Source organism: Microcebus murinus, chromosome 9, assembly GCF_040939455.1.
Source record: "Microcebus murinus isolate Inina chromosome 9, M.murinus_Inina_mat1.0, whole genome shotgun sequence".
NCBI classification, from domain to species: domain Eukaryota; kingdom Metazoa; phylum Chordata; class Mammalia; order Primates; family Cheirogaleidae; genus Microcebus; species Microcebus murinus.
The window spans coordinates 101,225,204-101,244,960 of NC_134112.1; the positions used below are offsets into that span (position 1 = coordinate 101,225,204).

Here is a 19,757-nt window from a genome sequence, read left to right on the forward strand (position 1 = left end):
AAAAGGTGAAACGTTCTGGCTCCGGGACCTCAGCTGTCTCTAAGGCAGCAGCAACTGCTCTCTTGCCGTTTCTCCTTTAGGGAAAACCACGCAGTTGTGTAAGAAGGAAGCAATCATGTGCTGAAATCTTCTGGAAATGAAAACCCAGTGCAACTATCTTAGACCCCTAACTCTGAACACTTACATGAAAGGTAAACACCTGGGAGAAGCTGACAGACCACCCCAAGTCTCCAGACCACCCTAAAGCCATGAGGGTGGGGGATGGCTAGGGGAATGTTTCAAGGAAAGTTCATGGGTCACCTTGTTCCACGCAGGCAACCCACCTAGGGCAAGAGCGACAGCACCACGGACACCGCCAAGCCCGGGGCTGGGGTGGGGACAGGCGTGGGCGGCACCAACAGAGCAGAGAGCAGGGACTGCACGCTGGAGCCGGGAGGGAGGCGAGCGCGGCAGCACCATGGACAGCGCCAAGCTCGGGGCTCAGGTGGGGACTGGCGGCGGGCGCACCAACAGCGCAGAGCGCAGGGACCGCGCACTGGAGCCGGGAGGGAGGTGAGAGCGGCAGCACCACGGACAGCGCCAGAGCTGCGCACGCCGGGAGGCGGGGAGAGATGGTCTTATCCGCTGACGTCTTACGTAGGGCTGGATCCCCACTTTGATAAGGCAGGTCTAGGTGGGCGCGCCAGCCTTCCTTCCCCACGCCGCAGCCTCAGACGGGGTGGGGAGGGGAACGGAGCAGAGCACAAGGCAGGTCCCAAAAATTGGCTTCCTGGGCACGGAGTTGAGGCTGCAGCCTGCTGGCTGGAGAGCGGGGCGGGCAGGGAGGCGACAGCACCGAGAGCTAGTGCTCTGACGCACAGCCCCTCTCCCGGCACCCCCAAGCGCCCAGCTTCTCCCTGACCTGGGAGATGCTCCGCTCTGGCCGGCCAGACCGCCGCTTCTGCCGGAGCGAGGAGACTTGAGTGTGCGACAGCTTAGGCGAGCCCTGGCTGCGGAACAACCCCTCGCCTCGGAACAACCCCTTCCCTAGCCCCTGAGGGCTTCAGACCTGCGCGCTTGCACCCTCCTCTTCTCCACCCTTGGGGCCAAATTCACGGGCATTTTCCAGAAACCTCACCCCTTGGCCAGAGGCTGCAAACATCCGGATTGGCTTTGAATGCACTGATCACTTTAAGTTTTCTGGAACGCCCATTCCTCAAGCACCCCGGGCCCCGTCTCCTGACCCAGAGATGGATTTGCCTGTGAACCTAACCTCCTTTTCCCTCGCGACCCCCTTCCCGTTGGAGACCAACCGCAGCCTTGGCGCAGACGGCCGGCGCCCCAGCGCGCCCCTGCTCTCCGTCTTCAAAGTGCTGGTTCTGACACTGCTGGGCTTCCTGGTGGCTGCGACGTTCGCCTGGAACCTGCTCGTGCTGGCCACCATCCTGCGCGTGCGCACCTTCCACCGTGTGCCGCACAACCTGGTGGCGTCCATGGCCATCTCGGACGTGCTGGTGGCCGCGCTGGTCATGCCGCTGAGCCTGGTGCACGAGATGTCCGGGCGCCGCTGGCGGCTGGGCAGGCGGCTCTGCCAGCTGTGGATCGTGTGCGACGTTCTCTGCTGCACAGCAAGCATCTGGAACGTGACTGCCATAGCGCTGGACCGCTACTGGTCCATCACGCGGCACCTGGAGTACACGCTCCGCACGCGCAAGTGCGTGTCCAACGTCATGATCGCGCTCACCTGGGCGCTGTCTGCTGTCATCGCTCTGGCTCCGCTGCTGTTCGGCTGGGGAGAGACTTACACGGAGAGCAGCGAGGAGTGCCAGGTCAGCCGCGAGCCCTCCTACACCGTGTTCTCCACCGTGGGCGCCTTCTACCTGCCGCTCTGCGTGGTGCTATTCGTGTACTGGAAGATCTACAAGGCCGCCAAGTTCCGCGTGAGCTCCAGGAAGACCAATAGCGTCTTACCCTTATCTGACGCTGTGGAGGTGGGTGTTGGAGCTATCCTTAAAAATACTCTCCTTGCATTTGTGTGGGCATTGTCCCCCCAAACGTCCTCCCCACCGCCTACCGTTGTAGAAAGTAGAACTGTTTGGTTTGGGGTGTAGTAAGCCGGGAGAGAGAAAGAAAGCGTCAGAAACTTGCTTTGCTCTGACGTTTCCTGTCACAGAGCTAACCATGTCATCTGCCATCTCTCTCTCTCTTTTATTTGCCATCCCTGATGGGTTCTTTCTTTATATGTAAAATGAGGGGTTTGGATTACATAATTCTGCAGAGTTCCCTTTGGTTCTAAAACTGTATGGATCTACAGCACCCTTTAGGACGTCTGGGTAAGTTGGTCTCTGGGGTACACTGAATCAGTACACTGAAAAACATTGCAGCTTCCTGCACTGAGAGTGGGGGTTTTCGGGGAGCAAGGGAGGGAAGGGCAGTAGCGTGATTTGACGGGAAGACTGCCATGCATTAGGCAAAGCAGCTGGTGTTTTATCCCAGCCCATTTTTTTCTTTGCAAAATAACAACTGATTTTTTTTTTTTTTTGCAAAATGTGGTATCACCTAGGTTACTATCACTCTGCAGTACCCTCCCTCCTAGTGTAAGATTAAAGATGTTGTTTACACTAGTCCCAGAGCCTGCATTTGCTATCTTCCTGAACATGGGTCAGTTAAGGGAGGAAATGAAAAATCCAGGGAAGACAATTCCCAGCTCTCTATAAGTGGCATTTAATGTACCACAACCATGACAGCAACAAGGAGGGCTTTTTCTCATCCTCTCCCCATCCACACGTTCCTGTTTTTTGTTAAGTCTTAATAATCTGACCCAATGACTCAGGATTCTGAAACTGCGTAGGAGCTGAAAACATCAGATTTGCAGACACCTCCCCCTCCCGATTGACAATGGTGATTCCTCGAACCTAGTTTTCACATATTTAAGTTAAACCAGAAATCTACACAACCCCCATCTTCTGTCACTTGCCTTCAGACAACAAATTTAGTTCAATCAAGCAAACTGAGTGCATATATATGGGCTTGGTGCAAGAGGTAAAAGAACGATACAGACATTGTCTTTGTCTATGAAGAGCTTGATCTAATGAGGGAAATGGACACTCTTCATGAGATTTGCTTGTGTTTTCTGGAGTCAGCAGCTATTCATAACTCTTACCACACCCAGTCATTCAAGCTTAGAGGGGCCAGAGATGTAGCTAGGAAAAGAAGGAGGGGGGGAGGGCTTTGTTCTAGAAGAAAGAAGAAAAAAGGAGTCAGGGCTACCTGTCCTTTAATCTAGATCAGCAGTTCTCAGCTGATATTGGGTGATATTGTCATTCCCCCCCACACCCCAGGAAACATTTGGAATGTCTGGACGCATTTCTGATTATCAAGACTGGGGAATGGGGTGCCCACGGCATCTAGGGAGTAGAGGCCAGCAACCCTGCTAAGCATTGCAGGCTGCACAGGACAACCCTCGCCACATGGGATTGTGCAGACCAAAATGTCAATAGTACTGAATTTGGAAAGCTCTAATCTATTAGCTTTCTAAACTCAGCAAGGAGTGCCGATGGATAAGAACTCTGACACTTCCGGCAAACTGCCCAGAGCCATCCTCCAGGTGTGCAAACATCCATGCAAACCATGCAAGTTCCAGGTCAGGAGCAAGAGGACTGGCCACCTTCAAGGCCCCTCCCTACATTAATCCTCTTCTGCCAGGATGCTTATCTAGGCAAACACAGTCTACAGTCAATACTAAACACAGCTTTAAGGCCAGGCGTGGTGGCTCACGCCTGTAATCCCAGCACTCTGGGAGGCCGAGGTGGGTGGATCTCTCAAGGTCAGGTGTTCGAAACCAGCCTGAGCAAGAGCGAGACCCCGTCTCTACTAAAAATAGAAAGAAATTAATTGGCCAACTAAAAAAAAAAATACATAGAGAAAAAATTGGCCGGGAATCGTGGCGCATGCCTGTAGTCCCAGCTACTAGGGAGGCTGAGGCAGGAGGATCACTTGAGCTCAGGAGTTCGAGGTTGCTGTGAGCTAGGCTGATGCCACGGCACTCTAGCCGGGCAACACAGTGAGACTTTGTCTCAAAAAACCAAAAAACTCCACAGCTTTAAAAGGGGGAGAGTAATTATAATTCTATCTCAGGGTTTATTGTAAAAGGATGAAGGGTTCTCTCATTTCTCTACTTTGGAGGTAGCAGAAGCAAAGCATTATAACACCTGTGCTTTGATGTGTGTGTGTGTGTGTGTGTGTATATATACATAGACACACACATACATACATAGACACATATACATACATACCACATAGATACACACTGCTTTATTCTCTCTCTCTCTCTCTCTGCCAGATCACTTTTAGAAAATGGGTCCATCTTTATGTTATGTTGAAGGGTTTAATTAAACAATTTCTCTGTGACGTTTCTAAATACAGTTCCACTGCCATTTAGTTGTATCCCCTAGGGAAACCACAACACCTCTTTCTTGTTTCTTCTTCTGCTGAGCTTTATTCAAATACAGGCAAACCCTAACCCACGACAGATGCTGAGATGGGACCTGGCAACAAGAACCTTGCCCTTGTCAAAGGATGATGAAACCACCATGAAAGATCTGAGATAAAAGAGCAAAGAGAAATGAACTGCTTGCTAGAGGGAGGGAGAGCTCGGCTGGCCAGGCACAATCTCCCCGAGCAGAGCAGAATGCTAGTCTTAAGTGGCACTTTGGGAGGTGTGGAGTTAGGGGATTGGTGGACTGTGGGGCATGAGTGGATGACGTTATCCATAGGAGCAGCCGTTGCCGATTGGTTGCTACTCTGGAGGGGGGTGATTGCTGGAGTGAGTTCACCCCTGCTGGCCTGCGTTTCAGAGTGAGAAGCTAACACCTACAGGTTGGCTTTGAAATCCATCTTCATAGAGATAAATTGTCTTTGATTGACACAGTAAGCTGACAACTGGCTCTGGGCTAAAGAACACTCAGTCTTTCCCTAAGTTTGTGGGAACATTTAGTTCTTGGTCTCCCATCCTTGTTCCCAATTCAGCCATAGTTTCAGGAGAAACCTCAGGAATTGTCCAGATTTTCAACCCTGTTGTCAGTCCTCTTCCTAAAGATGGAGTTTCCTCTGTGGACATCTGAAGGTCAGATTACACATTAATCAATGTGATTCTTTTTGTTTCCTATTTCAAAAGCATTTCTTGAATCATCTGTCGGGACAGTGTTGTGCAGAAGCGTGTGAGGTTCTGGATGCCAGGCACCAAACAGCTGTGAGATAAACAAGGATAACTAGAAGTATTTTAAGAAGGAACCGGGTGATATCCCAGGTTTTTGACCCAAGATTTCCCAGCTCTGATCAAGAAAGCAAGTCCCAAAGGTTCCCTGGAAGGTCTTTCTTAGTTAGCTATGATCCTTTTCATCCTAGCTTAAATATAGATTGTTTTACCTCTGTGTTAATCCAGGTACAACATGACGTGTTGGCTCTGGGGTAGACCCCTCTATGGTTGACCAAAAGAAAGCCTATTCTATTAGTCATGACTATTCGTGTTCATTATTGTGGCTTGTCTAATTTGTTATGTCAGCCAATGTAGGTATTATTTACTACGAAAACATTTTTTTTTTTTAATGAAAACATCTGGTTATGTACTTCCTATGGCTGGAGTCGCTATCCTCAGGAGATTTTTCCCTGAGAGTTTAATCCCTTTGGACTTCAGGTGAGGAGATATAGTCCACCGAGGGCATTGGAGAGCCAGCCTTGGGATGGCCTAACTTAAGGGCCTATTGAAATATTAACCTTTCTTCTGGGTTGACATGGAGAAGCTTCATTTCAGCACTGGATGAAGAACACAGGAACAGTACAGAAGACCTGATCCCCTCTGGTGAACTTGTGGGCACGTCGTCTACCTGTCACTAATCCATGTGGCTTATACCATTGGCTTGTTCCAAGTTTCCTGCTTTGGCAGTTAATGTCCCTGCTTCTACTGCAGGTTCTCTTGAGGGATTCAGGTCAGAATAATTTTAGGTAACATCAAGTAATTCACATTTGTTCATTTTAGACTACTGGAAGCAGATGTGGCTATTGCATGTTGAATAAGTGAATTATTCTGCAAGTATGCCAGTTATCAGTTTACACGCCTTCTCTTTTATTTCTGCAATTTGTTACCCCATGGAAAGGGCCGTAGTCCAGTCGTTACAGAACTTGGCTTCTGGAAAGAAATTGGATTTTATGAGAAAGACTAGACTACTTATTATATATCAAATCTGGTATTGTCCCTTTTATTTTCATAATATAGTACCCATCAACAGGCAATATTAAGTTGGAATTTGGTATAAGAGCATCAAAGCTCTGTTTGAGGCAAGGTCACTTCCATTACAGGAGCACGATTATGAGATTTTCCTTCACTGGCTAAGGATTATACAATTGCTGGGTTCTGCGTGTTACCCCGGTGGATGGTACTGAGAGAAGGGGAAAGCAACAATGAGTCATTATTAACCAACTAGCGGAAAAACGCTGGGTAATTTCAGCTAGCAATTGGGATCTATTACATGTGGCAACATAAGATGTAAAGGCCTAACATAAGTTGTTCTGAAGATGTGTTGGCTGATCGAGTTGGTGCCTGTGCTTTCTCGGAGGTAAGGAGGAGAAGGCTTGGTTACTGAGTTAGGTGGTGGGTTTAAAATAGGCGCTGTTCTTGGACAGGTGTCGGGATGTCTCGTCACCCCACCTAGAGCATGGCCCTGCATGCTTATATTTGTGTAAAAAGAAAAGTTCATGATAACCTAGGGAGAATTCATCTGAACTCTTAGCATTCTACTCTAATTGAATTTTCCGTTTGTGGAGTCTCTTGTTCACAGGGATTCTGGTACCATCCCTATTTCCTTTGTGATGTCTTGATTTATACCCAGTATAGGTGTTCCCATGCCCAGATGAGCTACATTCCTATCGTGCATAAGGGCTGCAGGACATTTTGCCTGCAAGAAGAGCCCACCTACTGAATTTGTAAGTGTGTCACAGAGAGTGAAGAAGTATGCTTTGCATAATGATCCTGACATATCAGTTATAAAGTGTCGTGTGGGATTCTTAGAGATTCTCACGACTTGAATTATTCCATTAAACAAAGTTCACTTTCCCTCAAGCCTTTTGGAAATTTACTATAGAGCCACCAATTTGCCTTTCATTATTGTGTTTTGCCATCTGGTGCAACCAATCGTTCCATTAAAGACAATTTTTTTATTTTTCAAGTTGTTACAAGCCAGCTTGCTTTTTTTCTTTTCAGACAACTTTAAAATTTTACGCTGAATAATGTGCTGTTGCACAGTGGCAGAGTTGACGGCAGTCACAGGGGCACCCCGTAAACAAGAAAGCTGCACTGTTGTGCGTCTGTGATTACAGACAATTCCGCTTGGAAGTTTAGGAGGACAGGGAATTGTTGGGTGATGCTATCTTGCTTGCAGGAACTTTATTAGACAGATTTTTTTTTTTTTTTTTTTTTAGTTAGCATCTCATTCTGTTGCCTGGGCTAGAGTGCCATGGCGTCAGCCTAGCTCACAGCAACCTCACACTCCGGGGCTCAAGCCATCCTCCTGCCTCAGCCTCCCAAGTAGCTGGGACTACAGGCATGCGCCACCATGCCCGGCTAATTTTTTCTATATATATTTTAGCTGGCCAATTAATTTGTTTCTATTTTTAGTAGAGACAGGGTCTTACTCTTGCTCAGGCTGGTTTCGAACTCCTGACCTTGAGTGATCCTCCCACCTCGGCCTCCCAGAGTGTTAGGATTACAGGCGTGAGCCACCACGCCCGGCCTATTAGACAGATTTTATATAGCTGTAATTTTTTTTTTTTAGCCAATGTGAACATTGATTCCTTCAGGGCTCCTTCTCTCAGCAGCGGGTGTAGGGGCCTTACCCAGGTCAGCTTCTTAACCTTTGAGACCAGAGGCCCTTACAGATGTTGTCCCTAGAGCACATCCTGTACTGATTTCCAGCATCTTGTTTTTAAGGCTACATGGAATTGTCTAACCCCTTACTGGGCATTTTCTGAACTGGCAATTTCATCTTTCAATTTATTTTTCTTATTAAATTTCCTAATTTAAGTTTAAGCCCATTTATAGAAGGACAGAATCAAACTATACTTCAGCTGTTGGGCTTCTACCAGAATGCTGCTTGCAAGCTTTTTGAACCTTGTTTTCTACCTTTATTTAGTTTACCATTCTGAACCTTTATTCAACCTTCCCTTAAAAGAAAGGCTTCTGAAATTGCCTTATGTAATATATTTTCTATTTTTATATGTAAATTTTCACAGCTGGATTATATAAGTCTTCCCTTTTCTACCTTTCTGCTTTTAAACATTTTTCCCCATCTGAGGGGATTTCAGTTAATTTAACTGGTTGGTACAGATCTATAGTCTAAGACAATAAGAATTTTGTTTGATACCCTAAAAATTCTAAATTTTATAACATTTTTTTTTGCCCTTCTCCCTGAAATTTAGGCAAATTCTTTATTATAGCTTTTACCTTAGCCCTAAACTGGGGTTTTAATTTAAATTCTATAAATCCAACTTTTTGTCTACAAATTTTATAACATCATTGTGTTTTTCCCAAGAAAACCCTAAAGAGAGGGTATTTGTTTAGGCTTTAGGAGGTCAGATAAAACTGGATAGAAGAATACAAGGTAGAAATATGCAAGGAGGGTAGGTTTTGGAAGGTTACAAAATCTTTGAGACGATCTTAGAGTCATTAATAGTATTTTGTTTTAAGGCCTCAAAATACCAGTTAAAGAAGCTGACTTTCAACTGTTGGATGTTTATCTCCTAATTTTTCTAGAGCTTCTCTTAAATATGTTAATTTATTGATTTTGATTTGTCAGAAGTTTCTTATTAAGTAAAAAAAAATTGGCAGTTATGAAGGAAAGTACAAGAGTTAAGATTGTAGGTTTGGCGTGGTGGCTCATGCCTGTAATCCTAGCACTCTAGGAGGCCGAGGTGGGTGGATTGCTCAAGGTCAGGAGTTCGAAACCAGCCTGAGCAAGAGTGAGACCCTGTCTCTACTAAAAATAGAAACAAATTAATTGGCCAACTAAAAATATATAGAAAAAACTAGCCGGGCATGGTGGCGCATGCCTGTAGTCCCAGCTACCAGGGAGGCTGAGGCAGGAGGATTGCTTGAGCCCAGGAGTTTGAGGTTGCTGTGAGCTGGGCTGATGCGATGGTACTCTAGCCCAGGCAACAGAGTGAGACTCTGTCTCAAAAAAAAAAAACAAAAAAAACCCAAAAAGCAAAAGAGTTAGGATTGCAAAGCATTTTTAAGCAGAAAATAGACGTTCTTAAAAGAGAAGATTGAGACTTTGACATACACAAACCATGGCACACAAGATAGGTGACAAGAGTTGGTCAGGGTTTGTGCTTGTGAGTAGTGTCTTAGGGTCTTGGATCAGAGCCTGGGAAGGCACCATACAACAGCCACCCCAGCAATCACTAAACTGGATGCAAATGAAACAAAGTGACATACTTTCACAGACTGAGAAGTCAGGGGTACCCTCACAAAGGTTTTGTAGGGGGCCCAAAACAAAGGCTGACCAATTGCTTTTTCCCCGAATCGGTCACTGATCTCTGAATGGTCCTCAAATCATTACCCTTAGGTCTGACTTGGATAGCATTGGAAGCTTATCAAGCCTGTGGCTTAGAGAACTCTCCTTTTCATAGTCAACAGAAAAAGGCATTCCAGACAGGACAAAAACCCATGCAACAAGACTTTATATATATATATATATGTATAGATAGATAGACAGACAGACAGACAGACAAACAACAGCAAAAGCAAAGCAAGCAACAGTAGAATATGTAGTTTAATGGCATGATAATATTTGCCACATGGCACACCTCCACAGCAAGAGATCTGAAGCCTTATGCAAAGATCTAAGTCAATTACCTGATGGTAGACTTCTCAATCAAACATCTAGTTACTTGATACAAAGACCTCAGCCTAACGACCTTGTACAAGGACACGCTTGCACAAATCCTAGAATAACAAAATGCATTGAGCAGTAACAGCCTGGTGGAACCGGTCAGAGCTCAAATCCTTGTTGGCACTGATGCCTTGGCTGCAGGTCCAAAGGGCAACTGGAGTTTGGGGCCTAGCAAATGCACCTGTGGCCCAAGGACCCCATGGTGGGTCTTCCGAAGATGCCAGTGGAAACTGCAGAACTGTCCAAGGGTGACAGCCAGCACTGAACGCCTGAGATAAAAGGACAAAGCTGAATTTATGACTCAGAGTAGTAGGAGACAGCTATGCTTGTCAGGCACAGTCCCCCAGAGCAGAGCAGGATGAAGATCATCTACAGGGACTGGGGGCAGCGTGGAGTGCAGGGACTACAGGACATTCAGAGGAGCAGTGAGCTGACCGTCATCATACGCAGGAGAGACTGCCATTGGTTGGGGGATGCTCAGGGGTGTGTTTATTGGGATGAGTCTGCCCCTGATTGGCTGAATTTCCAAAGTGAGGGTTGACACTGATTAGTTGGTTTGCAAATGTGCATTCACAGAACTGCATCTTCCTTGATCAACTGAAGAGGTTTAATCAAGTAACAAGGCTCTTTGTCATCGTAGCTACAGAATAAGCAGTTTTTTCTAAGTTTCTGGGAACACTTTTATTCCCACCCTGTGGAGCCTTCCTTGATGGGTGAGGACATTTCTAGCCTGAGCATGCTGATTCTTCCACCTGGCTCTGGTGGCCACGGCATGGTCCACCTTGCAAATCACCTGGAACATACTATCAGGGCAGGAGTTTCCCTCCCTCAACTTCAACGCCCACTATTGATGGCAGCCTATTCATTATCTGTGATACTAATTAGGAGGCAAAGCAGAATATTTAGAGGAAATTTAAGAAAATGCCAGATTTATGACCAACGAGTAAATAATTTTTTAGCACATAATTGTTTTGGAAGAAGAAAAGGTCTAACACATAGGTACCTGTCCCCAGAGGACTTGTTTATTGGGGGAGATGAGGGTAAATGTTCACTTAGAAATCTTTTTTTTTTTTTTTTTTTGAGACAGAGTCTCGCTTTGTTGTCCAGGCTAGAGTGAGTGCTGTGGCGTCAGCCTAGCTCACAGCAACCTCAAACTCCTGGGCTCGAGCGATCCTTCTGCCTCAGCCTCCCGAGTAGCTGGGACTACAGGCATGCGCCACCATGCCCGGCTAATTTTTTATATATATATCAGTTGGCCAATTAATTTCTTTCTATTTATAGTAGAGACGGGGTGTCGCTCTTGCTCAGGCTGGTTTTTTTTTTTTTTTTTTTTTTTTTTTGAGACAGAGTCTCACTTTTGTTGTCCAGGCTAGAGTGAGTGCCGTGGCGTCAGCCTTGCTCACAGCAACCTCAAACTCCTGGGCTTGAGTGATCCTTCTGCCTCAGCCTCCCGAGTAGCTGGGATTACAGGCATGCACCACCATGCCCGGCTAATTTTTTTATATATATATCAGTTGGCCAATCTCAGGCTGGTTTTGAACTCCTGACCTTGAGCAATCCGCCCGCCTCGGCCTCCCAAGAGCTAGGATTACAGGCGTGAGCCACCGCGCCCGGCTAGAAATCTTTTTATATATGAATTTTTTTTTTTTTTTTTTTTTTTTTTTTTGAGACAGAGTCTCCCTCTGTTGCCCAGGCTAGAGTGAGTGCCGTGGTGTCAGCCTAGCTCACAGCAACCTCACACTCCTGGGCTCAAGTGATCCTCTTGCCTCAGCCTCCCAAGTAGCTGGGACTACAAGCATGCGCCACCATGCCTGGCTAATTTTTTCTATATGTTTTTAGCTGGCCAATTAATTTGTTTCTATTTTTAGTAGAGACAGGGTCTTGCTCTTGCTCAGGCTGGTTTCGAACTCCTGACCTTGAGCAGTCTTCCCGCCTTGGCCTCCTAGAGTGTTAGGATTACAAGCGTGAGCCACTGCGCCTGGAATATATATGAATCTTGAATTGTGAGACATGTGCTTTAAATGCATTTCAGAGATTATTAGGAAAACTCTAATGTGGCTTGAATGTTTACTTTTTTTTTTTTAACCCTATTCCCTCTCTTTCTGTGAATCTGCTCATGAGCATGTTGAGTATTATAGCAATGAATAGTGTGCTCTGTTCCCCAGCCTCAAGCGCTTCATTGCGATCATTGAGTAGCAGATAGCAAAGGGCCACAAAGTCCACAGTTCAGACAGCCACAGAAAGAGCCCACAGATCTAACCATTTTAGGGCATTAGAAACCGGAAGTCCACAAGTCAGAAAGCCACAGACTGAGCCCACAGATCTACCTTTTGAGGGCATTAGAAACCGGAAGCTCCACAAACAGCCATGATCCTCCTAACAACTGGAGCCTTTGCTGTCCCAGAGGCATGCTTTAAATCAATGTCACTTCTCCTTGTGTCAAGCGAGTTGGCACTAAATGGGGCACCAGAAAAACAGTTGGTTATTGTAAAATAACCAACATTTTACAAGGTAAAGGAAATATGTGCTTTTCTGACAAACTTGGAATTCTCTAACTTATAAAAAACTCCTAAGTCAAAGTGAGCCTGAAGTGTCACTAGCATCACTAGCTTCACCACCACCAGGTGACCAGTGTGACCATCGTCCACGGTGTGACAGGTGTCCCCAGTGTCTCCAGTGTCCCATGAAAAAGTGCCCAGAGGGAGGAGAATTTCCCAAGACTTGAAGCGTCCGGCCAGAATTCTCATTCCATTGCCATCTCAGGACGGCGGGAAAATGTTTTCCGTGACGTTAATTTGGGGCTGAGTTCTGCTAAGCAGATTGGTAGCTTTCCCTCTTTCCTTTACGCTGAAAAGTGAAGCTAAGTATTATTTGGATTTACATAAATGAATTCCCTGAAATGCATTCCCAGGTATGCTTCAATAAATCTGGACACACTCAGGTTTCATCTGGCAGTGAGAGTGGGATACACGAAAAGGGATTTTTCACTTTTTATTTCAAATGTGTTGTTAAGGGTTGCAGTACTAGGGACTGTTTGTTTCGATGTTTATTGTCTTTTTGATTTACTGTTTTGCAAATAAATGAAGCAAGGCTATCATACAAAGCCGATAATTTATACATCAGCTTACATTGCCCTTAACCATAGTGTTCCTATTGCCACCTGTTATTCTGTATGATAATAAGTCAATTGTTTTTTGTCTCCACCTTATAGATGTAGCCAAGAACTGGTTAAGTGGGTTAGATTAACCACATAGACCTTCCAACCTCGTCCACTGCCTAAAAGATTATGTCCTGTTTGAGAACAAGCCGTGTAATTCTCCTTTTGAAATGTGCCGGAGTGGCAGTGTGCTAGAGTTAGGGAAGGATACTATTTAATGCCAGGGGGGTCGGGGGCTCCTACCAGGGAATGACTGGTTGACCCAGTAACTGGCCCGCGTTTTGGTTGGATCGATAAATTTGCTAGCGTGGTAAGTTCAGCCATTGTGATTCTTCATATTTAGGCTCCCTCATCATCAGAAACGCGTTATTGCAGTCCTCCTAAGAGCTAAATTCCTCTGCCAGGAATCCCGCTTCCCGGAGTGTCGGGAGAGCCCATTCTGCAGGAACTGCCCCGGGGAGGGCTTGGGAGTCTGGGGAAGAGTCCGAGAGTTTGCGGTCTGTTTTCCACAAATAGGGGCAGAGGACACAGAATAATCCCAGAGAAGGAGAAATGTCCTGGCCAGGGGACTGTCCCAAACAGTGGGGTGGGTTAGGAAGCACAGCAGGAGAAACCTGACAGCTGAAGAAAAGATCTAGAGAACTCCAACAGTTTAGAGGGGACTCACATGAGTCCAGAAAGATGCTAGGAGATGCGGTCCTGGGCGCTCGGGGCTTTGGTAGGGGTTTAGCGCCCTGTGGTCACTTGTGTTCCTTTTACCCCAAGCCACGCAGCCCACGTGGCCTTCGTTTCTGTGGTACCCCCCCAACCCCCATGGAACAGGCAGCAAAGCATGAGGGGATCGGTCCTCTGGCACCTGTTCCATCGCACCTGTCCCTCCCGTTTCCGAGACGTAGCAGAGCCCCGGCTCCATCCTGGTTCCCATATCCCAGGGTGGGTGCCACGGGCGGTCAGCTCCCCGCACCTGGAAGTCAAGGACCTCCCTCTAGGCGCCCCGGCCGCACCTGGCAGGTGCAAAGGTGGCAGCTGGCATGAAGCTCCTGCTTCCCCTCCGCAGGTGAAGGGCCCCGCCCAGCAGCCCAAGACGGTGTTCGCCGCCCGCCACGCCGTCACCTTCCAGACGGAGGGGGACACGTGGCGGGAGCAGAAGGAGCAGCGAGCGGCGCTCATGGTGGGCATCCTCATCGGGGTGTTCGTGCTCTGCTGGGCCCCCTTCTTCATCACGGAGCTGCTCAGTCCCCTCATCTCCCGAGACATCCCCGCCATCTGGAAAAGCATCTTCCTCTGGCTTGGCTACTCCAACTCCTTCTTCAACCCCCTGATCTACACGGCGTTCAACAAGAACTACAACAGCGCCTTCAAGCACTTCTTTGGTAGGCAAGCCTGCGTGAGCGGCACAGGGTAAGAAGCAGACCCCCCGTGACTTGGCGGAGTTTGCAATGTCCGGGTCCCCACCTCCATCCGACAGCTGTGTGGAAGGGACAGGTCCTTGGAGCTCTCCGGGGCCGTCTTTAGAACTCAACTGGCCTCGCTTCCGCCTCCTGGGCCAGGACTGTGGACCTCCTCGGCAGTGTTGGTGACACTCGGCATCTGCCGTGTCTCCCAGCCCTCCCTCTGCACCCACGGCCACGGCCCTCCCCACCAAGTGCCCTGTCCTCCCCAGATCCGCTGCAGCGCGGTGGCGGCCACTGTTCTAGAGCAATCCAGGCCGGTGGGCGGGAGGAGGTAAAGCAAACCCAGGCAGGATGAGAATGGGTAGACAAGGATGAAGAAATCATAATGTGGATGTCTGGGGGGGTCGGAGAGCGTAAGTCCAAGTTTTCTGAAATAGCGCACATTTCAAACATTTTGCTCTATGGCCCTGGTAAGTGTACCCTAATACCGACAGGGTATGTCCCCATGGTTGACCACAAAATACGGTCTCCAAATGTCTTAAAGTGCATAGCCCCATCCGTACGACCAGTGAAGAGTAGCTTGAAGGTTTTGTTTGTGGCAACTGTACACACACACACACACACACACACGCATGCGCGCACACTCATGCATACACACGCACGCACACGCACGCACACACACACAGCTATGGAAAAGGTAAATGTCCCGATTAGCTAGTTGACTCCAAAATTCAACCCGTCCACATGGAACAGGCACCGAGAGTCAAACATTTCCTTCCATTTAGAAGCAACTGTTCACAAATAGTAACGTCTCCTAGTTTTGTAGAACCTGTCAAACTCGCTTATTTGCTATGGGGTCTTACGCGTGCGGAATTTATTCATCTATCTCCAGGAAAAGTCCTTTATTCTCAGCTCGTGAGATTAGAGTAAAACAGCTGTCATGAAGTTGTCGATTTCTTATATATAATTTTATGACCGACACATTCACCAAACAGAGGCACGTTAAGGGGATTGTCGATTAATTTGCTAACTGCTGTTTTTTTTTTTTTTTTTTTTTTTATTTTTTATTTTTTTTATTTTTATTTTTTATTCTGGCTAGCCAGGGTCCAAGCCCCAGAGCACCAACGCAGTGGCCACTCTTGCAGGCAAGGACCTAACTGCTGTTTTTTTTGCTGGTGTACAAATGCCTGCTAGAGGCCAAGACCGGTAAGTGGGGACAAAAGGAGAGCAATAGGAAGATGTGGCCTCAGTCCTCTATCACTGGTGAGGCCAGGCGACTAAGTGATCATATAAAACCTGTGTCAGTATATAAAACTTTAAAAAAAAAAGCAAATCTTAGGCCTTGAAACCGCCTGTGGTCTGCCGTGTCCCTGACTCCTTGCATGAACTGAAGAATCACGTATTATGATGATCTCTGAATTACTGTAATACACAAAATAATATATGTACCGTGTTATGTATAATAAATTATATCAATGAAGACTTCAACAATCAGAGATCTGTGACGATTTTTATGTGGTTTTGGCTTGAAGTTAAGCCTTGCATTTATTGCAAAGACGGCCTTTATCCAAAGAATGTGAGCAGATGAGGAAATGTTGGACAGCTGTGAAAGTCACAACTGCTGCTAAATGCAGACCCTTAACTGTGCATTCAAACCCATTCATTGAAGAATTTACTTGAGAAAAACCTAAGGCTATTTCCATTTCTGTATCTAAAACTTGCAGTGCTAAACCCACACATATTTTCAAAACGGACTGTTCACTTACTCAAGTCACCTTTCCCCATTATTTATTTATTTTTGAGACAGAGTCTCGCTTTGTCGCCCAGGCTAGAGGCAGTGGCATCATCACAGCTCACTGCAACCTCCAACTCCTGGGCTCAAGCGATCCACCTGCCTTGGCCTGTGACTGATGATCTTCTACCCACGAAGGCCACTTTCAGTTTTGCGTTTTCATTGTGCAGTAGTGAAAAGTGGGGGGGTGTTCCTGAATCTGTGTTGACATTAGGTCACTTTTTGGAAATTAATTCTTGCTATAAGCTTATTATTTGTCCCTTCGTCCTGTTTCTGTGTCGGTTCTACTGGACTCATGATGCCGTGTAAATAGCCCAAGAGGCTGTGCAGTCAGCACCACGGGTGTTTCTGCAGAGACCATACAGGCTGTGTGGGACTGACTGTGCATCGGGGACGAGGTGGCCTCTGGGGGACGGGCTCGTGGGAGGCAGCCGGCAGGTCTCTCAACGTCTCTGTCCCCGACAGGCAAGGAGGGATCCTGGCACTGCTCATGGCCTGGCACCACCCGGGCTGATCAGCGGGGCCTTGCCTGATCTCCGGGGGGCATTCTGTGGTAGTCCGCTGTCTTCCCTGCACCCGTGAGGCCCCAACCCGGCCGCGGCACCCCAGCGTCCCTGCTGTGCACGCAGGTGCTGGCCACAGGAGGAGGACACCAGGTTGCCGGCTGCCAGCGGGTTAAACGGTTCTGCCAGACCATCGGTTCTTTCCTGGCGTCCTGGGTCTTGCGGTCCAACCACATCCCAACTCCCGTCTTCTCCTTTCTGTCTGGCTTCACCTTGGAAGCTCAGGGCTCCTCCGCCACGCGGCATCCTTTGCAAAGCTCAGGGTTGCGCTGGCCGTGTTTGGCAGGCTCTGGCTCCAGCCTGCGTGAGCAGCGCCGGGGAAGCAAGGAAGAAGGCGATGTGCTACTTGTTTAATCGGTTCACCTCATGACCCAGTGTCACGCGGAACAAGGAATAATCGTGAACGTTCGTTAAGCACCTGCCACACAGGGCTGTGCACTTTGTATTCACCTTTCGCCTTGGGTCCTGACGGTAACCCTCTGAGGTCTTACGGAGATGTCACACAAAAGTCGTTTGAGTCTTGCAAAAATGAAATGACTTATCCAAGACGAAACAGCTAGTAATCGTAAATTACAGGGCAGGTACGGTGGCTCACGCCTGTAATCCTAGCTCTCTGGGAGGCCGAGGCGGGCGGATCGCTCGAGGTCAGGAGTTCAAAACCAGCCTGAGCAAGAGCGAGACCCCATCTCTACTAAAAAAAATAGAAAGAAATTAGTTGGCCAACTAAAAATATATAGAAAAAATTAGCCGGGCATGGTGGCGCTTGCCTGTAGTCCCAGCTACTCGGAGGCTAAGGCAGAAGGATTGCTCAAGCCCAAGAGATTGAGGTTGCTGTGAGTGAGGCTGACGCCACGGCACTCACTCCAGCCCGGGCAACACAGTGAGACTCTGTCTCAAAAAAAAAAAAAAAAAAGTAAATTACAGAGCCAGGGTCAGAACCCAGGCCCTGGCTCCAAACCCAAGCCCTCCATCTCTGCAGCACAACCAGGAAACGGCCCTTAAAGACCAAGCAATCCTCTGCAGGGGCCAGATGATCACGGGGACTTAGGACGACACCCTCCCCGAATGTCTCCACCAAGTGGAGCCTGCATAGATGCTGCGCAAGTGTCAGCTTGCGAAGGACACCTTTTGTACAGCGTGCTTTCTCTCCTTATAACATCTAGTGATGGGGATGTCAGCGTTGGGATGATGCATTCTTCCCAGATCAGCCCTGCCCCAAATACCGGGAACAATCCGGCCATTCTCTCCTTTGCTCCTGTCTCGGGTGACATGAAAAGCAGTTCTGGACAGGGGCTGGGCGGTGGCAGGTGGGAGGTGGGGAGCTCCCCAGTGCCGATAAGGGAAGGTGCAGTCACACGCCGCTTCAGGACAGGGGCACGCGCTGAGAAATGCGTCCGTAGGCTGCGCGATTCTGCTGTTGGGCGACCGCCACGGAGCGGGACAGCCTCCCGCACACCCAGGCCGTGTGGCGCGGCCCCGCTCCCGGGCTGCAGGCCTGCGCGGACGCTAGCTACCGTGCGGGACGCCGCGGGCAGCTGGAGCACAGCGCGCGCACCTGCGTGTCCAAACGCGTCTGCGCGCAGAAGAGGTGCAGTGGGGACCAGGCGTGAACGGTGGCGCAGCTGCGCGGGGCGCGCCAGGAGCGGAGGACGGGAAGCCGCTCTGGGGAGCGAGCGGGGAGCGAGCGGGGAGCGAGCGTGCCCGGACGGACATCGCCACACTCTCCCGCGGACTTTGTAGACTCCGCACACGTGGGCTGCGCTCAATGCATAAAGATTTTTTTTTTTTTGGTAATGTATTAGCTTAGAGTAATTTGAAAATTTATAAACTTTTAATTTTTTTTTTTGAGACAGGGTCTCACTTTGTTGCCCAGGCTAGAGTGAGTGCCGTGGCGTCAGCCTAGCTCACAGCAACCTCAAACTCCTGGGCTCAAGCAATCCTCCTGCCTCAGCCTCCTGAGTAGCTGGGACTACAGGCATGCACCACCACACCCGGCTAATTTTTTAAAATATATTTTTACTTGGCCAATTAATTTGCTCCCATTTTTAGTAGAGACGGGGTCTCGCTCTTGCTCAGGCTGGTCTCAAACTCCTGACCTCGAGCGATCCTCCCGCCTCTGCCTCCCAGAGAGCTAGGATGACAGGCGTGAGCCACTGTGCCCGGCCAGCTTTTAAGTTTTTCAAAAATCTGTTTGACTCTTTTGTAATAACACTTAGCTTAAAACATAAACACATTGTGCAGCTGTACGAAAATATTTTCTTTCTTTATATCCTTATTCTATAAGCTTTTTCAGTTTTTAAAATTAATTATTTTTTTTTTACTTTTTATACTTTTTTGTTAAAAATGATGACACAAACATACACATTAGGGCCAGGATCATCAGTGTCACTGTGTTCACCCCCACACCTCGTCCCACGGAAGGTCTCGGGGCAGTGGCACGCGTGGAGCTGTGTTGTGTTGTAGCAGCAGGAATAAGTAAGGCCTCGGGGTTCTCTGGAGAAACATAACCAATGGGATATATTCATACGTCTGCATCTCAATATATCGGCATCTACAGATGTGGTATCTGTCTCCCTATCAATGGATTTGTTATAAGGGATTGGCTCAAGGAATCGGAGAGGCTGGGAAGTCCAGTTGGCAAGCTGGAGCCCCCGTGACCCCGATACTGTCAGTTCCGGCCTGAGTCTGAATCAGAAGGCGAGAGAAGACAGGTGTCCCAGCTTGGAGACAGGCAGAGAGAGCAAATCCCCCTTTTTCCCACCTTTTTGTTCTGTTCAGGCCCTCGGCAGAATGGGCTGAGGCCCAGCCACACTGGGCTTCATGCATCTGCCAGAAACGTGTAGTTTCCTCTAGAAACACCCTCACAGACACACCCGGAATAACGCTGAACCGAGTATCTGGGCATCCCATGGCTAGGCAAGCTGC

General features: G+C 48.2%; 1 protein-coding gene across 1 annotated transcript; it reads left to right on the forward strand.

Moving 5' to 3' along the window:
- Window positions 1–324: 324 nt before the first annotated feature.
- On the forward strand, window positions 325–16,792 carry HTR5A (5-hydroxytryptamine receptor 5A). The gene is made up of 2 exons (XM_012786251.3): window positions 325–1,970; window positions 14,141–16,792. Exons 1-2 carry the CDS (start codon window positions 1,230–1,232, stop codon window positions 14,486–14,488), a joined length of 1,089 nt encoding a protein of 362 aa, XP_012641705.1. The 5' UTR covers window positions 325–1,229; the 3' UTR covers window positions 14,489–16,792.
- The last annotated feature ends 2,965 nt before the right edge of the window (window positions 16,793–19,757 follow it).

Coding starts and splice junctions, on each gene's coding strand:
- HTR5A (XM_012786251.3), top strand. CDS start 1,230: ATGGATTTGCCTGTGAACCTAACCTCCTTTTCCCTCGCGACCCCCTTC. Junction 1,971..14,140: donor CCTTATCTGACGCTGTGGAG/GTGGGTGTTGGA, acceptor TCCCCTCCGCAG/GTGAAGGGCCCCGCCCAGCA.